Genomic DNA, 16,989 nt, shown 5'->3' with positions numbered 1-16,989 from the left:
GTGAAGCACAGTTGGAACATATAGATAGGTAAGAGAGTAGGAAGAGTTAGAAATTAAGGTAACTAATTTAAAGAAAGTTGCACATGAGGCCAAATTATGTTGAATTGAAATTGTAACCTAGGCACCCCTAATGTGTCCTTCTTGTGGCATATCACCCCCTTTCTTGTTATGTCATATATATTATACAATCAATTTATAGACCCTTTATATTGGATAAAGATGAACTATGAACTTTTTCCACTTTTTTCTAGGCCTGGAGCGGAATCTCCTGAAGACCCTGCAGAAGCTGGACGAGTATCTGAACACCCCTCTTCCCGATGAGATTGACGAGAACAGCATGGAGGATATCAAAGTGTCCACCCGCAGGTTTCTGGATGGGGATGAGATGACACTGGCTGACTGCAACCTTCTGCCCAAGCTGCACATTGTGAAGGTAACAGACTGTGCTCCACGAGAACTCAGCCGTCCATTCATAGCCTGCCCCAACGGTGGCGAGCAAGGAAATGAGTGGAGCAACGCATGAGCTCCTGTCCACGTGGTTATATGTACAGTATTTTAGGTGGGATGCGAATCAGTCAGATGCCTAGCTTAGAAAATGATCTAGATTGAAAGGACTGGTGCCCTGGAAGCAGTTAAGGGTCTTTAATTTTGCTTTACTCCAAATTACATTTTTGCGTCATTTTCAATTTAATACGGTAGTTACAGGCTGCCTAGCCAGTGAGCTGGAATAAGATGGATTACAAACAAACAGTTTAGGGGGGAAGTTATCAACATGGGCTGTTGTTAAGATAGGCTATTTTAGCACAATGAGATCTTGTGCTAAAATAGCCCATCTTAACAGTAGCCCACATTGATAACTTCCCCCCTTAATGTGATGAGTTAACCAGAGCTGATATTGTGATGTCATAATGCCTCATTCCACCAATGCCTAACAGCCAACCTCCTGAGTGATGTCACAATGACTTCACTGTCCTATACTTGGCTCACTTTCCCCCCTTAGTGTGATGTCATAATGCCTCATTCCACTAATAAAAGCCAACCTCATCAGTGATGTCACAATGACTTGCCAGCGGCAGTCACCCAAAAATGTTTTAATGGGGAAAAAAGGTCTCATTTGTCACTGGGGTACGCTGCGATTTAGCAACTGAAAAGCATGAGTAAATCCCACTCGTGACTAGAATAATCATTGACCAAAAAAACCACTCCTACCTAAACCTGTGCTCTGTGACTTATTATACTTTTAAACTTTTTATGTTTTTGTCAATTTTAGTATATCATTGGCACTCTGGCGGAGTTTCATAGATGACATTTTTTTATTGTGGACTGGTGATGCTTGCTCATTTTTATCATTCATAAGATGGTTAACTTCTTGCCATAAAGACATGAGACCTTTTCCCCCCATTGAAACATTTTTGGGTGAACATTAAGTCTACGTTTTGTTGTGTTTGCCAGTGGCAGTAGCATACCAAGGGCGGGGCACACCACCCCAGGTTCAGGCAGCAAGGGGGTGCACGGAGCAGTTGCACGGCTGTCAGCTCTGCTGGATCCCTGCCCCCCCCCTGACGTTACTTCCTGTTCCGGGGCAGGGGACCAGCGGAGCCAACAGCAACGCGACTGCTCCGTGCACCCCCAGGTGGTGAGGATGATGCGCTTCAGGGGAAGGTGGGAGATGCACTTTGGGGGGCAGGGGCGATGATGCACCGGGGGGGGGGGTGATGTACCGGTGGGGGGGTGTAACGGTGACCTGCCCCAGGTGGCAGCCAACCTAGGTGCGCCACTGGCCAGTGGGTCAAATTTCAGCATGCAACCACCCCACAATTCAAGCAGAGAGCAAGAAAGAGCCCTTTGCTGTCTCAAACTCTTACCTTGCTTTTTTGTAGGTGGTTGTGAAGAAATACCGCAACTTAGAAATTCCTAAAGAAATGACCGGGATTTGGAGGTACCTCACCAACGCCTACAGCAGGGACGAATTTACCAACACTTGCCCCGGGGACAAGGAAGTCGAGATGGCTTATGCAGATGTAGCCAAGAGGCTGACCAAGTAGCTCGTGGCCCTGGATCCATTCTGCTTTACTGGTCTGTGCCCTGTTGTATGAGAGAAAGCGGAACTTGTTTCACTTGCTCTCTTTACACGAGGGCAGGGCGTGGAAGACCAGGTACAGCTGGACACGTGAAACAGTTTTTTTTTCCTTTTGGATTCTAGTTATAATTCTGAGAGCCAGAGTTCATGTAATGCTTTCCATAAATGCATTATAGGATGAGGAAGGAGGAAGGGTTTCAATGTAGAAATGGTCACGTTGCAGCACCCAAAGTTCCCATTTCTGTTGCCTTGTACCTGGAGAGTATTTCGGGGCGCCCTGCCTTAAGAAGCCACATCCCCTAACATACCTGCATATTTATCCTACAGCAGCTGTGGATCGAAGGATATTGTCACCAGCTAGTCAGGACGTCTAAAATGTCGCTCTGCTATTTGATCATACAATGGCTTTATTTGTTTCTGTGTTTTATTTTCCCTGGTTTGGTTTTTCACCACACAGATCTTCCAAGTCCAGGATTCCCATCTCATTTTTGTTCATGGACCTTGTTGGTACTGTTTTCCTAGCCACAAATAGTTATCTGACTTTTTTTTTTTTTAAGACAAAGAGCCGGATTTTTGTTCTGGGCAACAAAGGTGTAAATTGTGAGTTACTTTGCCCACACTGTTTCAAAATAGCTCAACTTTTGGCCCAAAATGGAATTTTCTGCTACTTCTGGAAGGGCAAAAATTTCATGCCAGTTTTTTGCATTTTCACCCTGTTTATCCCGTCTGTCTTTGGCATCCCTTCCTTCCTTAGGCAGAACAGCTTAAGCTGCTCTAGTAACCCTCATCACCCCAGCGGAGGCTTCCATTTTAAGCACTTGTGAGCGTCTTTTCAATGGGTGGTGGTAAGCGCTCCTCCTCCTCCTACTACTTAGCATTTCGAAAGCGCTACTAGACGTACGCAGCGCTGTACACTTGAACATGAAGAGACAGTCCCTGCTCACCAGAGCTTACAATCTAATTAGGACAGACAAACAGGACAAACAAGGGATAAGGACAAAGAGTAGCAAGATTCCGGAATCCCAAAGAGTAGCAGGATTCCGGAATCCAAAGAGTAGCAGGATTCCGGAATCCCAATGAGTAGCAACATTCTGTGCAGAATCCCAAAGAGCAGAAAGATTCTGGAATCCCAAAGACTACTACTACTTATCATTTCTAAAGTGCTACTAGACGTAGGCAGCGCTGTACACTTGAACATGAAGAGACAGTCCCTGCTCCACAGAGCTTACAATATAATTAGGACAGACAAACAGGACAAACAAGAGATAAGGGAATATTAAAGTGAGGGTGATAGAATAAGGGTTAGGAGTTAAAAGCAGCATCAAAAAGGTGGGCTTTTAGCTTAGATTTGAAGACGGCCAGAGATGGAGCTTGACGTACCGGCTCAGGAAGTCTATTCCAGGCATATGGTGCAGCAAGAATCCTTAGCTCACTGTGGGGTCCCCCCCCCAAAATGGCCTCGTGGCAACTGCCGCACAGCCGTTTCTTGAAAAAAAACAAAGACCTGCCTTTTACCCGCTGCAGTAAAAGGGGGCCTCAGTGCGTGTTCTGCGCCAAGGCTCCTCTTTTGCCGCAGCTTTGTAAAAGGACTCCACAGTGAGCTAAATATGTAGCTGGGCAGATGCCACATCTATGCATATAACATAGTAAATGATGGCAGATAAAGACCTGAACGGTCCATCCAGTCTGCCCAACAAGATAAACTCATTTTACATGGTGTGCGATACTTTATATGTATACCTGAGTTCTCAGGGCACAGACCGTATTAGTCTGCCCAGCACTGTTCTTGTACTAAGTTCTGAAGATTCTGGAATCCTAAAGAGTTACAACATTCTGGAATCCCAATTAGTAGCAACATTCCATGTAGAACTCCAGAGATAACATAGTAAATGACGGCAGATAAAGACCTGAACGGTCCATCCAGTCTGCCCAACAAGATAAACTCATTTTACATGGTATGTGATACTTTATACCCGAGTTTGATTTGTCCTTGCCATTCTCAGGGCACAGGTTATGTGCAGTGTCAGTGGCCAGTATATTTATAAGTGCCTTGTTCAATATCTTATTCCTGGTATTTATAGATCAGCACGTACAACTTACTTCAAACAGTGAGTCTATAAACGAGGTCCTGACATTTTCCCATGCACAGATGTTTAGAAGACACATCCACACACACATGTGGGTATCTGCCATGTTCTGTAAATTTGCGGCTATCTTGCCTAGCGTGTATTTGAAAGGGGGTGTAGGCGTGAGCAGTTTGCAGGGCTCCCACTTCCCCGTGTAACTTGCAGATTACATTACGCATAGTGCAGCGACATGTAGGCATCCGCACTTGATTCCGTTCCCACAGCTGGAGCAAGGGTGGGCACCTAGCAGTGGTGTAGCAAGGGCGAGGCGGTGGGGACGGTCCGCCCCGGGTGCACGCTACTGGAGGGGTGCAGAGAGCAGCCGCGCGCCTGTCCTCACCGCTGGTTCCCTGCTCCCTCTGCCCCGGAACAGGTTACTTCCTGTTTCGGGGCAGAGGGAGCCAGCGGAGCCGACAGCCGCGCAGCTGCTGCCAGCAGCTAATAATTTACGGGGGGGGGGGGGGGGTGCGCAGAGGCGATCCGCCCCGGGTGGCACCTAGGGGTCCTTTTACTAAGGTGTGCCCAAAAGCGGCCTGCGCTGGTGTAGACGCATGTTTTGGACACACACTGCTCCATTTCCTGAGCGCACCTGGAAATAAAAGGGATTTTTGGATTGTGCCGGAAAAGGGACGTGCAGCAAAATGAGAACCAGCATGCGTCCGTTTTCGGCCTGAAATCTTTACACCACCCATTGACTTAGCGGTAAGGTCTCGCTCGCTATCCGGGCGGTAAGTGTCCAGCGCGCGCCAACCGGGTAAGCGGCCCGTGGTAGAAAATGAAAAATATTTTCTACTGCGTGTTTTGGGCGCACACCAGAAATGGAATTACCGCCCGGGGCATGCAGTATCCGGGCGGCAGTGCCCATTTGGCACACGGACGTGCGTAGGCGTCTATGCACCTTAGTAAAAGAGACCCTAGATCTTTAGACGCGCTGATACTGGGTTATGGTAGAAATCTGTAATGGAACCTTGGGGCTTTGGTTCTGTTATACACGGTGTCCGAAAAAAATGGGGACCCCCCTCTCCAACATTTTTCCAAATAACTCAAAACCAAATGTACTATTATTAAAAAAAAAATGATTTCTATTATTGACAGATGCTGTAAAAACTGGACGATCCCTGTTTTCAAAATGGCATCATTCAGGAAGTGACCGTTAAGATCCATTTTAGCATAATGGCATTTAGTGAAGAAAATAAAGCTGCAAATTACATTTATTGTGACAAAATAAGGCATATGGTGCGAAGCGTTTGCGAAGGGAATTTCGTAATAAAGGTTGGACTAATGTATTTTCAAAGGTCATGCTTAAATGTTTAAAGAATTGCAAGGTATTACCAGGTAAGGGCTCCCATTTTAGAGCAGGCCTGCTACTGCCAAGGCTTCGGGTTATACCATTACACCCTCAGTGGCTTTTGCTGCTGAATGTATAGTTTTATCCTCACTCCACTTCCTGTTTTTTGAACATATAACTTTGGACACAGAATGACCTTTGTCGGTTATACGTATAAGTGCTGTGGATGTTTTTTTTTTAATGCATTTATTACCACCATCCATCGCATGCGTACTTTTGAATTTATCAGCTTCCTTATGTGAGTGTGTTTGTAACAATATCTATATAAATGTATATATATATATATAATTTATGCATCCATGTCCATGGACCTTCCAGTGCAAGATGTACCTTGTAAATCCATCCAGAAGGTTTACTGAAGTAGGCCTTCCTGTTGTTAGTGGAAGTGTTGGTAAGCATTGCTGTTCTTAACCATGTTCTGGACAGTGGCATAGCCACAGGTGGGCCGGGGCCCACCCATTGAGGGCTCAGGCCCATCCAAAAGCAGCACACGTTTAGCGGTAGTTGGTGGGGATCCCAAGCTTGGCTTCTACTCTCCACGATACCGGCTCCTGAGCTTGCTCATTTTTCAGCGCATGCCTTCTGCAGACTGCCAAGGTGGAAAGAAACGTTTTCCCATCAGTTGAGATATTATTTTGGTGGTGGTTGGGGGGGGTGGGGGAACAACACTTGGTGCTCGCCCACTTCTTGCCTAGGCCCACCCAAAATATGTTGTCTGGCTACACCCCCGCACAGGTGGGCCCACTTTGGACTGAGGGCCCACCAAAAATTCTAGTGCCCTTGTTATAGCTGGGTGGGGATCTTCAAGCCCCAACAGCTGCCGAGGTCCTCCAGAGGCAAGAACAGCTGCCTTTCCTACTTGCTCCAGCCAGCCGCTCTGTGTACGCGCTGCTGTCATGCTGGCCTCTCCCTGCCGCACATGCTCAGTTTTTGCGCATGGGTGAAAACCGAGTGTGCACGAGATAGTGGGGCAGGGCAGCAGCGGCATGTGCACAATGCCACCAGCTGGAGCAAAAAGGAGAGGGATCCGTTCTTGCCTCCAGAGGACCTCTGCAGTTAGTGAGGCTTGGGGATCCCCGTCAGCTCAGGTATTTAATGTTTTTTGTTGGCGCCAAGGGGGAGGGTAGGTAGAGACTCCATGTGCCCACCCAGTTTGTCCAGTGGCCCATCCAAAATTTGAGGTCTGGCTAAGCCTCTGGTTCTGGACCTCTGCCACCTTGTAATCCCTGGTTGAGGTCTCCAGAAGCTGCTCATTGACTCCTACCCCAGGTGGGCTTGACTCATCTTTTTTACTTGCCACAGTCCTGCCAGTATGAAGGACTGTCAGTGCTAGTAAACTCCTGCCTTTCAGCAGCCTCTCTGTGGAGTATTAAATACCCCTTCTCTGATGTCCAGTAGATGACGGCAGATAAAGACCTGCACAGGCCATCTGATCTGCCCAACAGTCACATTCATTATCAATTCATTATTAAACCAACAGTGAATGTTGTATAGAGTACGTATTCTCGATCCTGGTCTTTCTTTGCCATTTTTGGGATGCAGATTGCAGACATCCGCCCAGTAGCTGTCCTTATATCTCAGCCACTGGGGTTGCCATTTAAGCCCACTCCAGCCCATCCTGATCTTACCACATATAGGACACAGACTGTAGTTTTCAGATTACATTGGTTGACCCTGTTATTTAAATCCTCCTCCGCCCAATCCATCCAGAAAATTGGTTGCTGGGTTAATGTTAGTCTTTTTTTGGGAGGGGGGGAGGGAAGGTGATATTTCTGTCTTGGTCCTTCATTCATCCAGCTGAAAAGGAGTCATCTTAAAACACTGTGATCCTTCATTCACCACCATATTAGGGGCGGTTGTTTTTTTTTAAACTAATAATCCTCTTCCCCTTTCCCTCCCCCCCCCCCATCCATAATCTGAGCCAACCATCACAGCAGTGGCGGTTTTCAAGCAGGGGCTCCAGACCAAGGCTCCTTCCAGAACCTGGTACCCACATGGACCCCCCCAGGTCTTGACCACCTTTATTAGATGTGCAAGAATCCTTTCACAGTTTTTCCTGCCCTGGTGAAACCAGATCCAGAAGCAGAACCCCGGTTAGGAAATGGATTCCCCCTCTCTTGCATGGTCACGTGGAAGGGCATAATTGAACGGGGCACCCAGGTTTTCCTGAGGGCATCCTCACATCCTCGCGTCATCTGGTCAGTTCGGGCACCTTTTTGAGGATTGGTCGTAAGAAAAAAATGGACCAAGTAAAGTCGGCCAAGTGCTCGTCATGGACGCCCTTCTTTTTTCCATTATCGCTCGAGGTTGCCCATCTGTTAGGCACGCCCCAGTCCCACCTTCGCTACACCTCCAACACGCCCCCAGGAACTTTGGTCGTCGCCGCGACGGGAAGCAGTTGGGGACGCCCAAAATCGGCTTTCAATTATGCCGATTTGGGCGACCCTGAGAGGACGGCCATCTCCCGATTTGTGTCGAAAGATGGGCACTCTTCTGTTTCGAAAATAAGCCTGCAAGTCATTCAACCAGTCCATATATGTAGAAAAAACAGCTGGGAAGGAGGGTGACTGTTATTGAGCTGCCCTATAGATCGTCAAGGAACAAAGGACATCTGAATTCAAATCTTGTTTTCTGTCTAATTTTTGGATTTTGACTGACTGTTGCCAAAGAAGGGAACTAAGAATCTTCGAGGCTGTACCAAGGCATCAGTTATTCTGAAATCATAACTTCTTGCTTTTCCTTTCCCTGGAGAATGTGCTGGCAGCGGAGTTCATGGCTCACCTACTGTTTTGCTCTTGTCCAGCTCATGTTTGGCTACATCAATGAAGCACTTACTCAAATAGAATGTGTGTCCATCCACATTTGTTCTATATAATACGAAAGCCACAGGGAAGCCATGTGCACTGTGACACCCCTTACCAGGCCACCCTTACAGCAGTCATGCACAGGAGCTCAAACCGCCTGCTTGCAAAGAAGGGCGGTTGGCTTAGCGGAGTTAAAAAAAGGTTAGACGGCTTCCTGGAGGAAAAGGACATAGAATGTTATTGAATGGACGTAGGAGTAATCCACTATTTCTGGGATGGGCGGGACGAAATGCTTATTCTTTTGGCCGCTGTCGGAGACAGGGTGCTGGGCTCGATGGACCCTTGGTCTGTCCCAGCACGGCGATGCTTATGTCTTATGTACTTTTAATGCGTGTATACATGTCACTGATTTTCAAAGGCTGATAAGGTGATTGCTTTAATCTGAAAATTAGTATGGAGCAGAGGTGCGAAATGTATCCACTAATTACGAAACTACAAGCTGTCTGAAAATGGCCTTTGGTGATTAATCTCTTGGCATTAATAATGGGCCAAAACTGTACTATTGAGTTAAAGTTAATAGCTGAGCATTTGTATTTGGGTTTTCCCCCTCCTGAAGCAAACAGCTGTGGAGGGAGTGAAAGCAATGGTCTAACTGTTGGGCACAATTTTTCAGCTGGACCCGAGGCCTTCGCCGCTGGCACCGTTAAACACCTACCTTCCAGTATGCTTCTAATTTGCACAAAGGGAAACACGAAATCGGGCGTCCAGTATTTCTTTTTTCGTGATCCAGAAGTTGCCTCTAGGGAAGAGGTAATCACCAGGAAAGGAGTGAAAAATGTGATTTTTTTTTTTGTGTGCGTGTGTTGAATTTAAGATATAAATCATTTGGACCAAGCTAAAACTGCCCAGGTGAACCTTAACGAAAACCAAGACACTTTGTTACAGTGAAAGCCAATAACTACAGCATATGAGACTTTACTTTGCAAAGCTTCAGGATGGAGTGTAAGCCATTATGGGCCTAGGGGCGTTCTTGGATCCAGGAAATTCTTTAACTGATATGGGCCAAGGAAAACTGGGAGGAAAGTTTTTTCAGTTGCCGTGTAAATGTTTTGTCAAATTAGATTCTAAATCGTATGTTTTCCTGGTTTACATCTTTTAAGGCTGACAGATGTTTAAGGAGTAGCCTAGTGGTTAGTACAGCGGACTTTGATCCTGGGGAACTGGGTTCAATTCCCACTGCAGCTCCTTGTGACTCTGGGCAAGTCACTTAACCCTCCATTGCCCCAGGTACAAAATAAGTATCTGTATATATGTAAATTGCTTTGAATATTGTTGCAAAATACCACAGAAAGGTGATATATCAAGTCCCATTTCCCTTTAAAGCTGCACATTACCTTCAGGAAGACTGAGATTTTTTTCTTTGCTTTCAAATGTGTTAACTCAAAATTTAGGGGAAGGGGGATGGGATTTGATATACTGCATTTCTGTGGTTACAATCAGAGCGGTTTACATATTATATACAGGTGGTTATGGAGGGTTAAGTGACTTGCCCAGAGTCACATGGGGCAATGGAGGAGTAATTTTATAGCAGTGAGCTGAGAGCCAGGGAAGCTGGAGTTCAAATCCCACCTCTCACTGATGCTTCCAGTAACCTTGAGCAAGTCATTTCATGCCTGGACTGCAAATTTAGACAGGGGAATTGTAGCACCCCCTTGTGTTGGGATTTGGAAAGGTCAGTAACTTCATCTGAAATCCATGGGGATCTGTGCTGCTTTCTAACAGAGGTGTTTAGTGTGTGAGCAATGTGGAGTGGCAGCAGCCCCTGAACTGATCTTGTCTGCTCCCAAGGCCAATCCTTGGGATACACCCAGCCAGTCAGGTTTTCAGGATACTCAAAATGAATTTGCATGAGATAGATTTGCATGCAGTGAGGGTAGTGCATGCAAATTTCTCTCTTGCTTATCCATTGTGGATATACTGAACCCCTGGCTGGCTGGACGTGTCCTAAGGACTGGGTTGAGAACACCTGTTTTAATAAGTAGGATGATGCTTCCCTGGCTGTTGCTTAGAAAGATATATTGTTATAATTATGGGTGTATAGCATTTCGGAGCCCCCTCTCCCTTCGGAAAAAAAAAAATCCGTGGGCCAGAGTTAACTGAAGATGGCAGGTTCTTAGGCCTTCCTGAAGCTGCTTCTCAATAAAATTACAAGGGCCAAAATATTGGTGGCTTTACTCTGTATGTTGTTGTTTTGGTGTTGGGCTGAAGTGGGGGGGGGGGGTTCCCATGTATTGTGCATGACTCGGGAGGTTTGGTATGGGGAGGAGGGAGAGGAATGGGGTCGTTCAGTGATGCCAAAAAAAACCACATAACAGAATTTGTCAAAAAGTACATAACTGACTATGGGCTGCTTCTGATCTGCATGGAAGAGAAATGATCCAGTTATAATGCTGGTAGCTATTGTTTAAAATAAAAATTATATTTTCACTATCATGTGGGTGTCCTGTTCTTGGTAAAGGCAAGGCATTCTTGAGATGTGTTGAAATAACAAACTGGGACTGTTAATTACAGACCTATGTGCTCAAGCGTTCCAACTCTACTGGGATGAGTATGTACTAAGCCACTCTTGGGCTCATTTTCGAAAGTGAAGGGCGCCGATCTTTCAACACAAATCGAGAGGTGGGCGTCCTCCTCCCGGGGTCGCCCAAATCGGCATAATCGAAAGCCGATTTTGGGCGCCCTCAACTGCTTTCCGTTGCGGGGATGACCAAAGTTCCCAAGGTCATGTCAGAAGCATAGAGAAGGCGGGACTGGGGCGTGCTTAACACATGGGCGTCCTCGGCCGATAATGGAAAAAAGAAGGGCGTCCCTGAAGAACACTTGGCTGACTTTACTTGGTCCTTTTTTTTTACGACCAAGCCACAAAAATTTGCCCTAAATGACCAGATGACCACCGGAGGGAATCAGGGATGACCCCCTCCCACCCTAAAAAAAAAATTTTTTAATATTTTTTCCAGCCTCAAATATCATACCCAGCTCCATGACAGCAGTATGCAGGTCCCTGGAGCAGTTTTAGTGGGTACTGCAGTGCATTTCAGGCAGGCGGACCCAGGCCCATCCCCACCACAAACCCACTGTACCCACATTTAGGTGCCCCCTTCATCCATAAGGGCTATGGTAGTGTTGTACAGTTGTGGGGAGTGGATTTTAGGGGCTCAGCACCCAAGGTAAGGGAGCTGCACCTGGGAGCAATTTCTGAAGTCCACTGCAGTACCCCCTAGGGTGCCCGGTTGGTGTCCTGGCATGTCAGGGGGACCAGTGCACTATGAATGCTGCCCATGACCAAAGGGCTTGGATTTGGTCGTTTCTGAGATGGGCGTCCTTGGTTTCCATTATCGCCGAAAATTGGGGACAACCATCTCTAAGGTCAACCTAAATGTGGAGATTTGGGCGTCCCCGACCGTATTATCGAAACTAAAGATGGCCACCCATCCTTTTTCGATAATAGGGTATCCCCACCCCTTCATGGGGACGTCCTGTGAGGACGCCCTCAGGAAAACTTGGGCGTCCTGTTCGATTATGCCCCTCTCTCTATCCCACCCAGGGCTGCCAAGAGACTGAACTGGGACAAGGCCTCTGCCAACCCCCCCCCCCATTGCCACCCCCCTCCCTGGATTGTCACCGTTTCCGCCCCCCTCCCCTCAAGATCGCTGCTGCCACAACTGAGGTACCTTGGGGCTAGCAGGGATCCTGAGGCCCCGCCAGCGGAAGAATCCAGCGCTGCTCTTCACTCCATCTCTGTCCTGCCCCTGCAGCTGCTTTTTTTCTCTCATCACGCATGCTCGGTTTCAAAACCAAGCATGCACCTGGGGGGGGGGAAGCAGCCCCTCGGCACGGCAGTAGACGCGAGATAAGAGCAGCGCTGGAGGGGGGCCCAGCACCGGAGTTTTCTCTCTCCTGCTCCTGTCGGGACCCGTCAGGAGCAGGCGAGAGAGAAACCCCGGCGCAAGGCCCCCCTTGGAGGCCGGGCCCAGAGAATTCCCCCGCCCCCCACTCTTGGCAGCCCTGATCCCATCTACTGCAGCCAATGGATTCCAGTTTTTGGGGCTTGCAATGTGCTGTACGGATACTCTGGTGATAGTTAAGAATTATAAGACCAGCCTAGCTAAAGAGATGGATTGGGTCATCCTTCTTACATGTTAAGGCAATGTGCCCGATTCATATTAAAGCTTTGGAAACTGCGCAGTGAAAGGCAGATGAAGCTGTGTGATGAAGCTATACCTGCTCTGAGAGGGGCAAGTGAAAGCAGGGAAGGTGCATTATGCAGTTGAAGGAAGAAAACCAAGGGTACAAGCACATTAATCTCAGGGCAGTAGAACACCAGGTTTTCTTCCAGTTAAAGGAGGAGTGGCAGGGGGGGGGGGGGGTGAAGGCATGAGTGCCAAGTCAGGAGCACTCTAGATGTAAACTGAGATCCTCTTTAGCAGAGATTCTGTGTCACTTTGTATATACCCTCCCCACCCCTCCTCAAGTGTCAGTTTTCCCTATGAGAGAGATTTGTATAAAATAACCTGTAACCAAGCTTACAGGTTACCATCTCAAGACAGACAAACAGGGCAAATAAGAGAACCGTTAAAAACAAGATAATAAACATGCAAAATGGCACTTTGCATGGTTTTGATGCACCAAATGTATTTTAATTCTCAGGCTCTTGTCTGCCATTCATCTTAACCCTAAACATCTTTCATCCTATTCCAGGCTTTTCCTGGCGAAGCTTCTTAAAAGGAAGCTGGAAGTCTGATTAAGGCTCCATCCCATGCTGCTATTACCCAAGTGCCTCCACCCTTTAAGTCTCCCTCCGTGTGGATGAGCTATTAACTGACCTTGTGACTGGACATTTCCCATTCGGTATAAGACTGTGTTTGTTGTGGTCCCACTATTCCCATGGGATTATTAATGAAAGCAACCCACAATATAACACAGAACGTTTTCCCAAGTTCCAAGAACTGATCTGTAATAGGTTATGCTGCTGAGAAAGAAACATAATTATTGTATACCGTTTTCTTTTCACACTTTCCTGATTCTATAAAGGTTGCAAAAAATTGGGCATGCAAATTTAAGTGCATTCCCGATTTGCGTGTGTAACTTAATAAAATAATGAGCCAATTAATGTCAATAACTGAATTTTTAACCAGGGGCATAGCCAGACTTCGGCGGGAGGAGGGTCCAGAGCCCGAGGTGAGGGGGCACATTTTAGCCCCCCCCCCGGCGCAGCCGACCCCTCCTGCTGATGCCACCACCAACTTTGACCCCCCCCTGCCGACGACCATCTCGACCCCCCCTCCCGCCACCAACCCTCCCCTGTCGCCGCCGTCACCTACCTTTGCTGGACATCAGACTCACAGAAACAGAACGAAGCCTCACGCCGGAAGAAGAGGACCTCGGCTGGCGGGGGTTGGGGTCCCCCACCAGCAAAGGTAGGCAGCGGCGGGGGAGGGTTGTCGGTGGGGGGGTCGAGAGGGTTGTCGGCAGGGGGGTCCAGGGCCAAATCTACGGGGGCCACGGCCCCCGTGGCCCCACGTAGCTACTCCACTGTTTTTAACATGCAATTATTGGCACTAATTACAATTAATTGGGACCTATGGACATAAAGGAGCCCTTTTACTAAGCCACGGCAGTGCGAGCGTGTCTTTTGGGCATGCACCAGGCCAATTTTTACCATGTCCTGGAAAGAGGGCCTTTTTTAAAGTGCCGGAAACTGGACATGCAGCAAAATAAAAACCAGTGTGCGTCCATTTCTGGCCTGAGACCTTACTGCCACCCATTGACTTAGTGATAGGGTCTCTCGTGCTACCCGGGCGGTAGGTATGCAGCACACACCCACCGCTGTTTACTTCCAGGTAAGCGCTACGTGGTAGAAAATAAAAAATATTTTCTACCTAATGCTTTCAGCGCACGCCAAATTCAGAATTACCGCCTGGGGCAAACAGTAGCCAGGCAGCAATGCCAGTTTGGAACGTGCTAGATGTGCGAAGGCTCTTACATGGCTTTGTGAAAGGGCCGCAAAGTTAGGCACGGGATCAGCGTCTAAAATTTATATGCAGTCCGAAAAAGGGGGTGTGGAAATGGGAGGGTGACGGACATTTCAGGGCAGAACAGGGGCGTGGTTTTGAGTGACGCGATTAATTACAGAATATGGGGGCTCCGCACGTAAATTTTAGGCGTAGGCATTTGCACCGCGTTTTCGTTGATGCCAATGGCCTTCCTAAATTTACACGTGACTTCTCCGCTTAAGCATTTATTCTATAAACTGCACTGAAATTTAGGCGCGGGTTATAGAATACCGTTTAAGCGGGTATTTTTCATTGCCAAGTTTTTTAGGTGCCATATATAGAATCTATCTGTTTATAAATAGTGTCTAGAAAAGGTGCAGAGAAGGGCAACGAAAATGATAAAGGGGATGGGACAACTTCCCTATGAGGAAAGGCTAAAGCAGCTAGGGCTCTTCAGCTTGGAGAAAAGGCGGCTGAGGGGAGATATGATAGAGGCCTGTAAAATAATGAGTGGAGTTGAACAGGTAGATGTGAAGCGTCTGTTCACGCTTTCCAAAAATACTAGGACTAGGGGGCATGCGACGAAGCTACAATGTAGTAAATTTAAAACGAATCGTAGAAAATGTTTCTTCACTCAACGTGTAATTAAACTCTGGAACTCGTTGCCGGAGAATGTGGTAAAGGTACTTAGCTTAGCAAGGTTTAAAAAAGGTTCGGACGGCTTCCTAAAGGAAAAATCCATAGACCATTATTAAAATGGACTTGGGGAAAATCCACTGCTTATTTCTGGGATAAGCAACATAAAATGTTTTGTACTTTTTGGGGGATCTTGCCAGGTATTTGTGACCTGGATTGGCCACTGTTGGAAACAGGATGCCGGGCTTGATGGACCCTTGGTCTGTCCCAGTATGGCAACGCTTATGTTCTTATGTACTTACGTAAGTATTTCATTTGTCTCCCCTTCCTAATTGTGCTAGAGAAACCCTCAAAACATTGCATCTGAAGGGAAGGTTGAACCTCACTTTCTCCCCACCCTCAGTTTTTTGATTATTAGAAGATTAATGCTTGGCAGGTTGATAGCTGGTTAGTTCCTCCTCTGACTGAGTTGTGACAAGCTGAAACAGTCGCCTTTTCCGATTCGACACTTAAACCTTTTTGATGCGCCTAATGGCAGTTCAGAATTTCTCACTGAAGCTCTTTTTTTTAAGCGCCCCCCCCAGTTTCTCCGGTCGGTCTCCTCTTGTTACCTGTCTCCACCTCTCCGCCACTCTACTGGGACCCCCCCACCCCCGCCTTTGATGTGCTGTGCTGCCAATGGGAGATTAGGGGAGTCTGGAGCCGAATCATTAAAGGGGGCTTGAGACACCAAAGCTCTGTTAATCCCTCTGATTGAACAAAAATTAAAGGAAAGATTTGGGGTTTATTTAAAAACTATTTACCAGAATAATTTTCTTCCCTTTGTGCTTTCAACTCAGAAACGTTTCAGACAGGAAAAATAAATCACCTTTGGGGAACTTTTTTTTTTGTTGTTGTTGTTGTTGAATGAAAGATAACTTTTCAGATAAAATAAAGAGTCCTTTTCTCAGAGGTGCCACATGATTTCCAAATTTCAGGCACCACAACAGTACTAGATTAGTCTTAGGGACCCTATTTCTAAGCTGCGTAGGCGCCCACATGCGCCAACGTGCGCCAAATTGAAGTTACCGCCCAGTTACCGCGTGGCCCTTGTGGTAATTTCAATTTTGGCGCCCGTCTGCTACGCACGTCTGAAAAATATTTTTTATTTTCTGATGCGCGGCAGTTATGCGCATCAAGTGGAATTCGACACGCGTAGACCGTTACCGCCCAGCTATCGCTTGAGACCTTACCGCTAGGTCAGTGGCTCGCAGAAAGGTCTCAGACCCAAAATGGATGGGCGGCAATTTTCACTTTGCCGCACGTCCATTTTTGCCAAAACTTTTTAAAAAAGGCATTTTTTTGTAGGTGCGCTAAAAAAAAAAAAAAAATTCTGCACGCGCTCAAAACATGTGTCTACACTACCACAGGCCATTTTTCAACGCATCTTAGTAAAATGACCCCTTAATTATTGTTTGATACTGGCTATAATGGTTTAGATTATGAGCAGTCTGATTAGAAGAATTTTGAACTCAGTTTACAGTTTATCTCTTGTTTGTCCTGTTTGTCCTAATTAGATTGTAAGCTCTGTCGAGCAGGGACTGTCGCTTCATGTTCAAGTGTACAGCGCTGCATACGTCTAGTAGTGCTATAGAAATGATAAGTAGTAGTAGTCTTTGGGATTCCGGAATCTTGTTACAGTTTGGGATTCTACATAGAATGTTGCTACTCTTTGGGATTCCGGAATCTTGCTGCTCTTTGGGGTTCTGCACGGAATCTTGCTACTCTCTGGGATTCCAGAATCTTGCTACTCTTTGTCCTTATCCCTTATTTGTCCTGTTTGTCTGTCCTAATTAGATTGTAAGCTCTGTCGAGCAGGGACTGTCTCTTCATGTTCAAGTGTACAGCGCTGCGTACGTCTAGTAGCGCTTTAGAAATGATAAGTAGTAGTAGTAACAGAGTT

At 46.9% G+C, this 16,989-nt stretch overlaps 1 protein-coding gene and 1 long non-coding RNA gene across 2 annotated transcripts in view; one reads left to right on the top strand and one right to left on the bottom strand.

The window, feature by feature from the left end:
* CLIC4 (chloride intracellular channel 4) overlaps positions 1–2,983 on the top strand; it is a 37,358-nt gene extending 34,375 nt beyond the window's left edge. Inside the window, exons 5-6 of the mRNA XM_030218072.1 lie at positions 252–433; positions 1,881–2,983. Of these exons, the coding sequence (XP_030073932.1) occupies positions 252–433; positions 1,881–2,045 (347 nt within the window). The 3' untranslated portion in view covers positions 2,046–2,983. The remainder of the gene's footprint in view (positions 1–251; positions 434–1,880) is intronic.
* A 3,682-nt stretch (positions 2,984–6,665) lies between these two features.
* Positions 6,666–9,605, bottom strand: LOC115479973. The gene is made up of 2 exons (XR_003943772.1): positions 9,294–9,605; positions 6,666–7,366 (listed from the first exon to the last, which is right to left on the bottom strand). It is a non-coding gene; the product is annotated as an uncharacterized LOC115479973 (long non-coding RNA).
* Positions 9,606–16,989: the final 7,384 nt, after the last annotated feature.

The sequence above is a fragment of the Microcaecilia unicolor genome, chromosome 11, assembly GCF_901765095.1.
Source record: "Microcaecilia unicolor chromosome 11, aMicUni1.1, whole genome shotgun sequence".
In the NCBI taxonomy this organism is placed as follows: Eukaryota; Metazoa; Chordata; class Amphibia; order Gymnophiona; family Siphonopidae; genus Microcaecilia; species Microcaecilia unicolor.
This window is presented reverse-complemented; position numbering and strand designations above follow the sequence as displayed.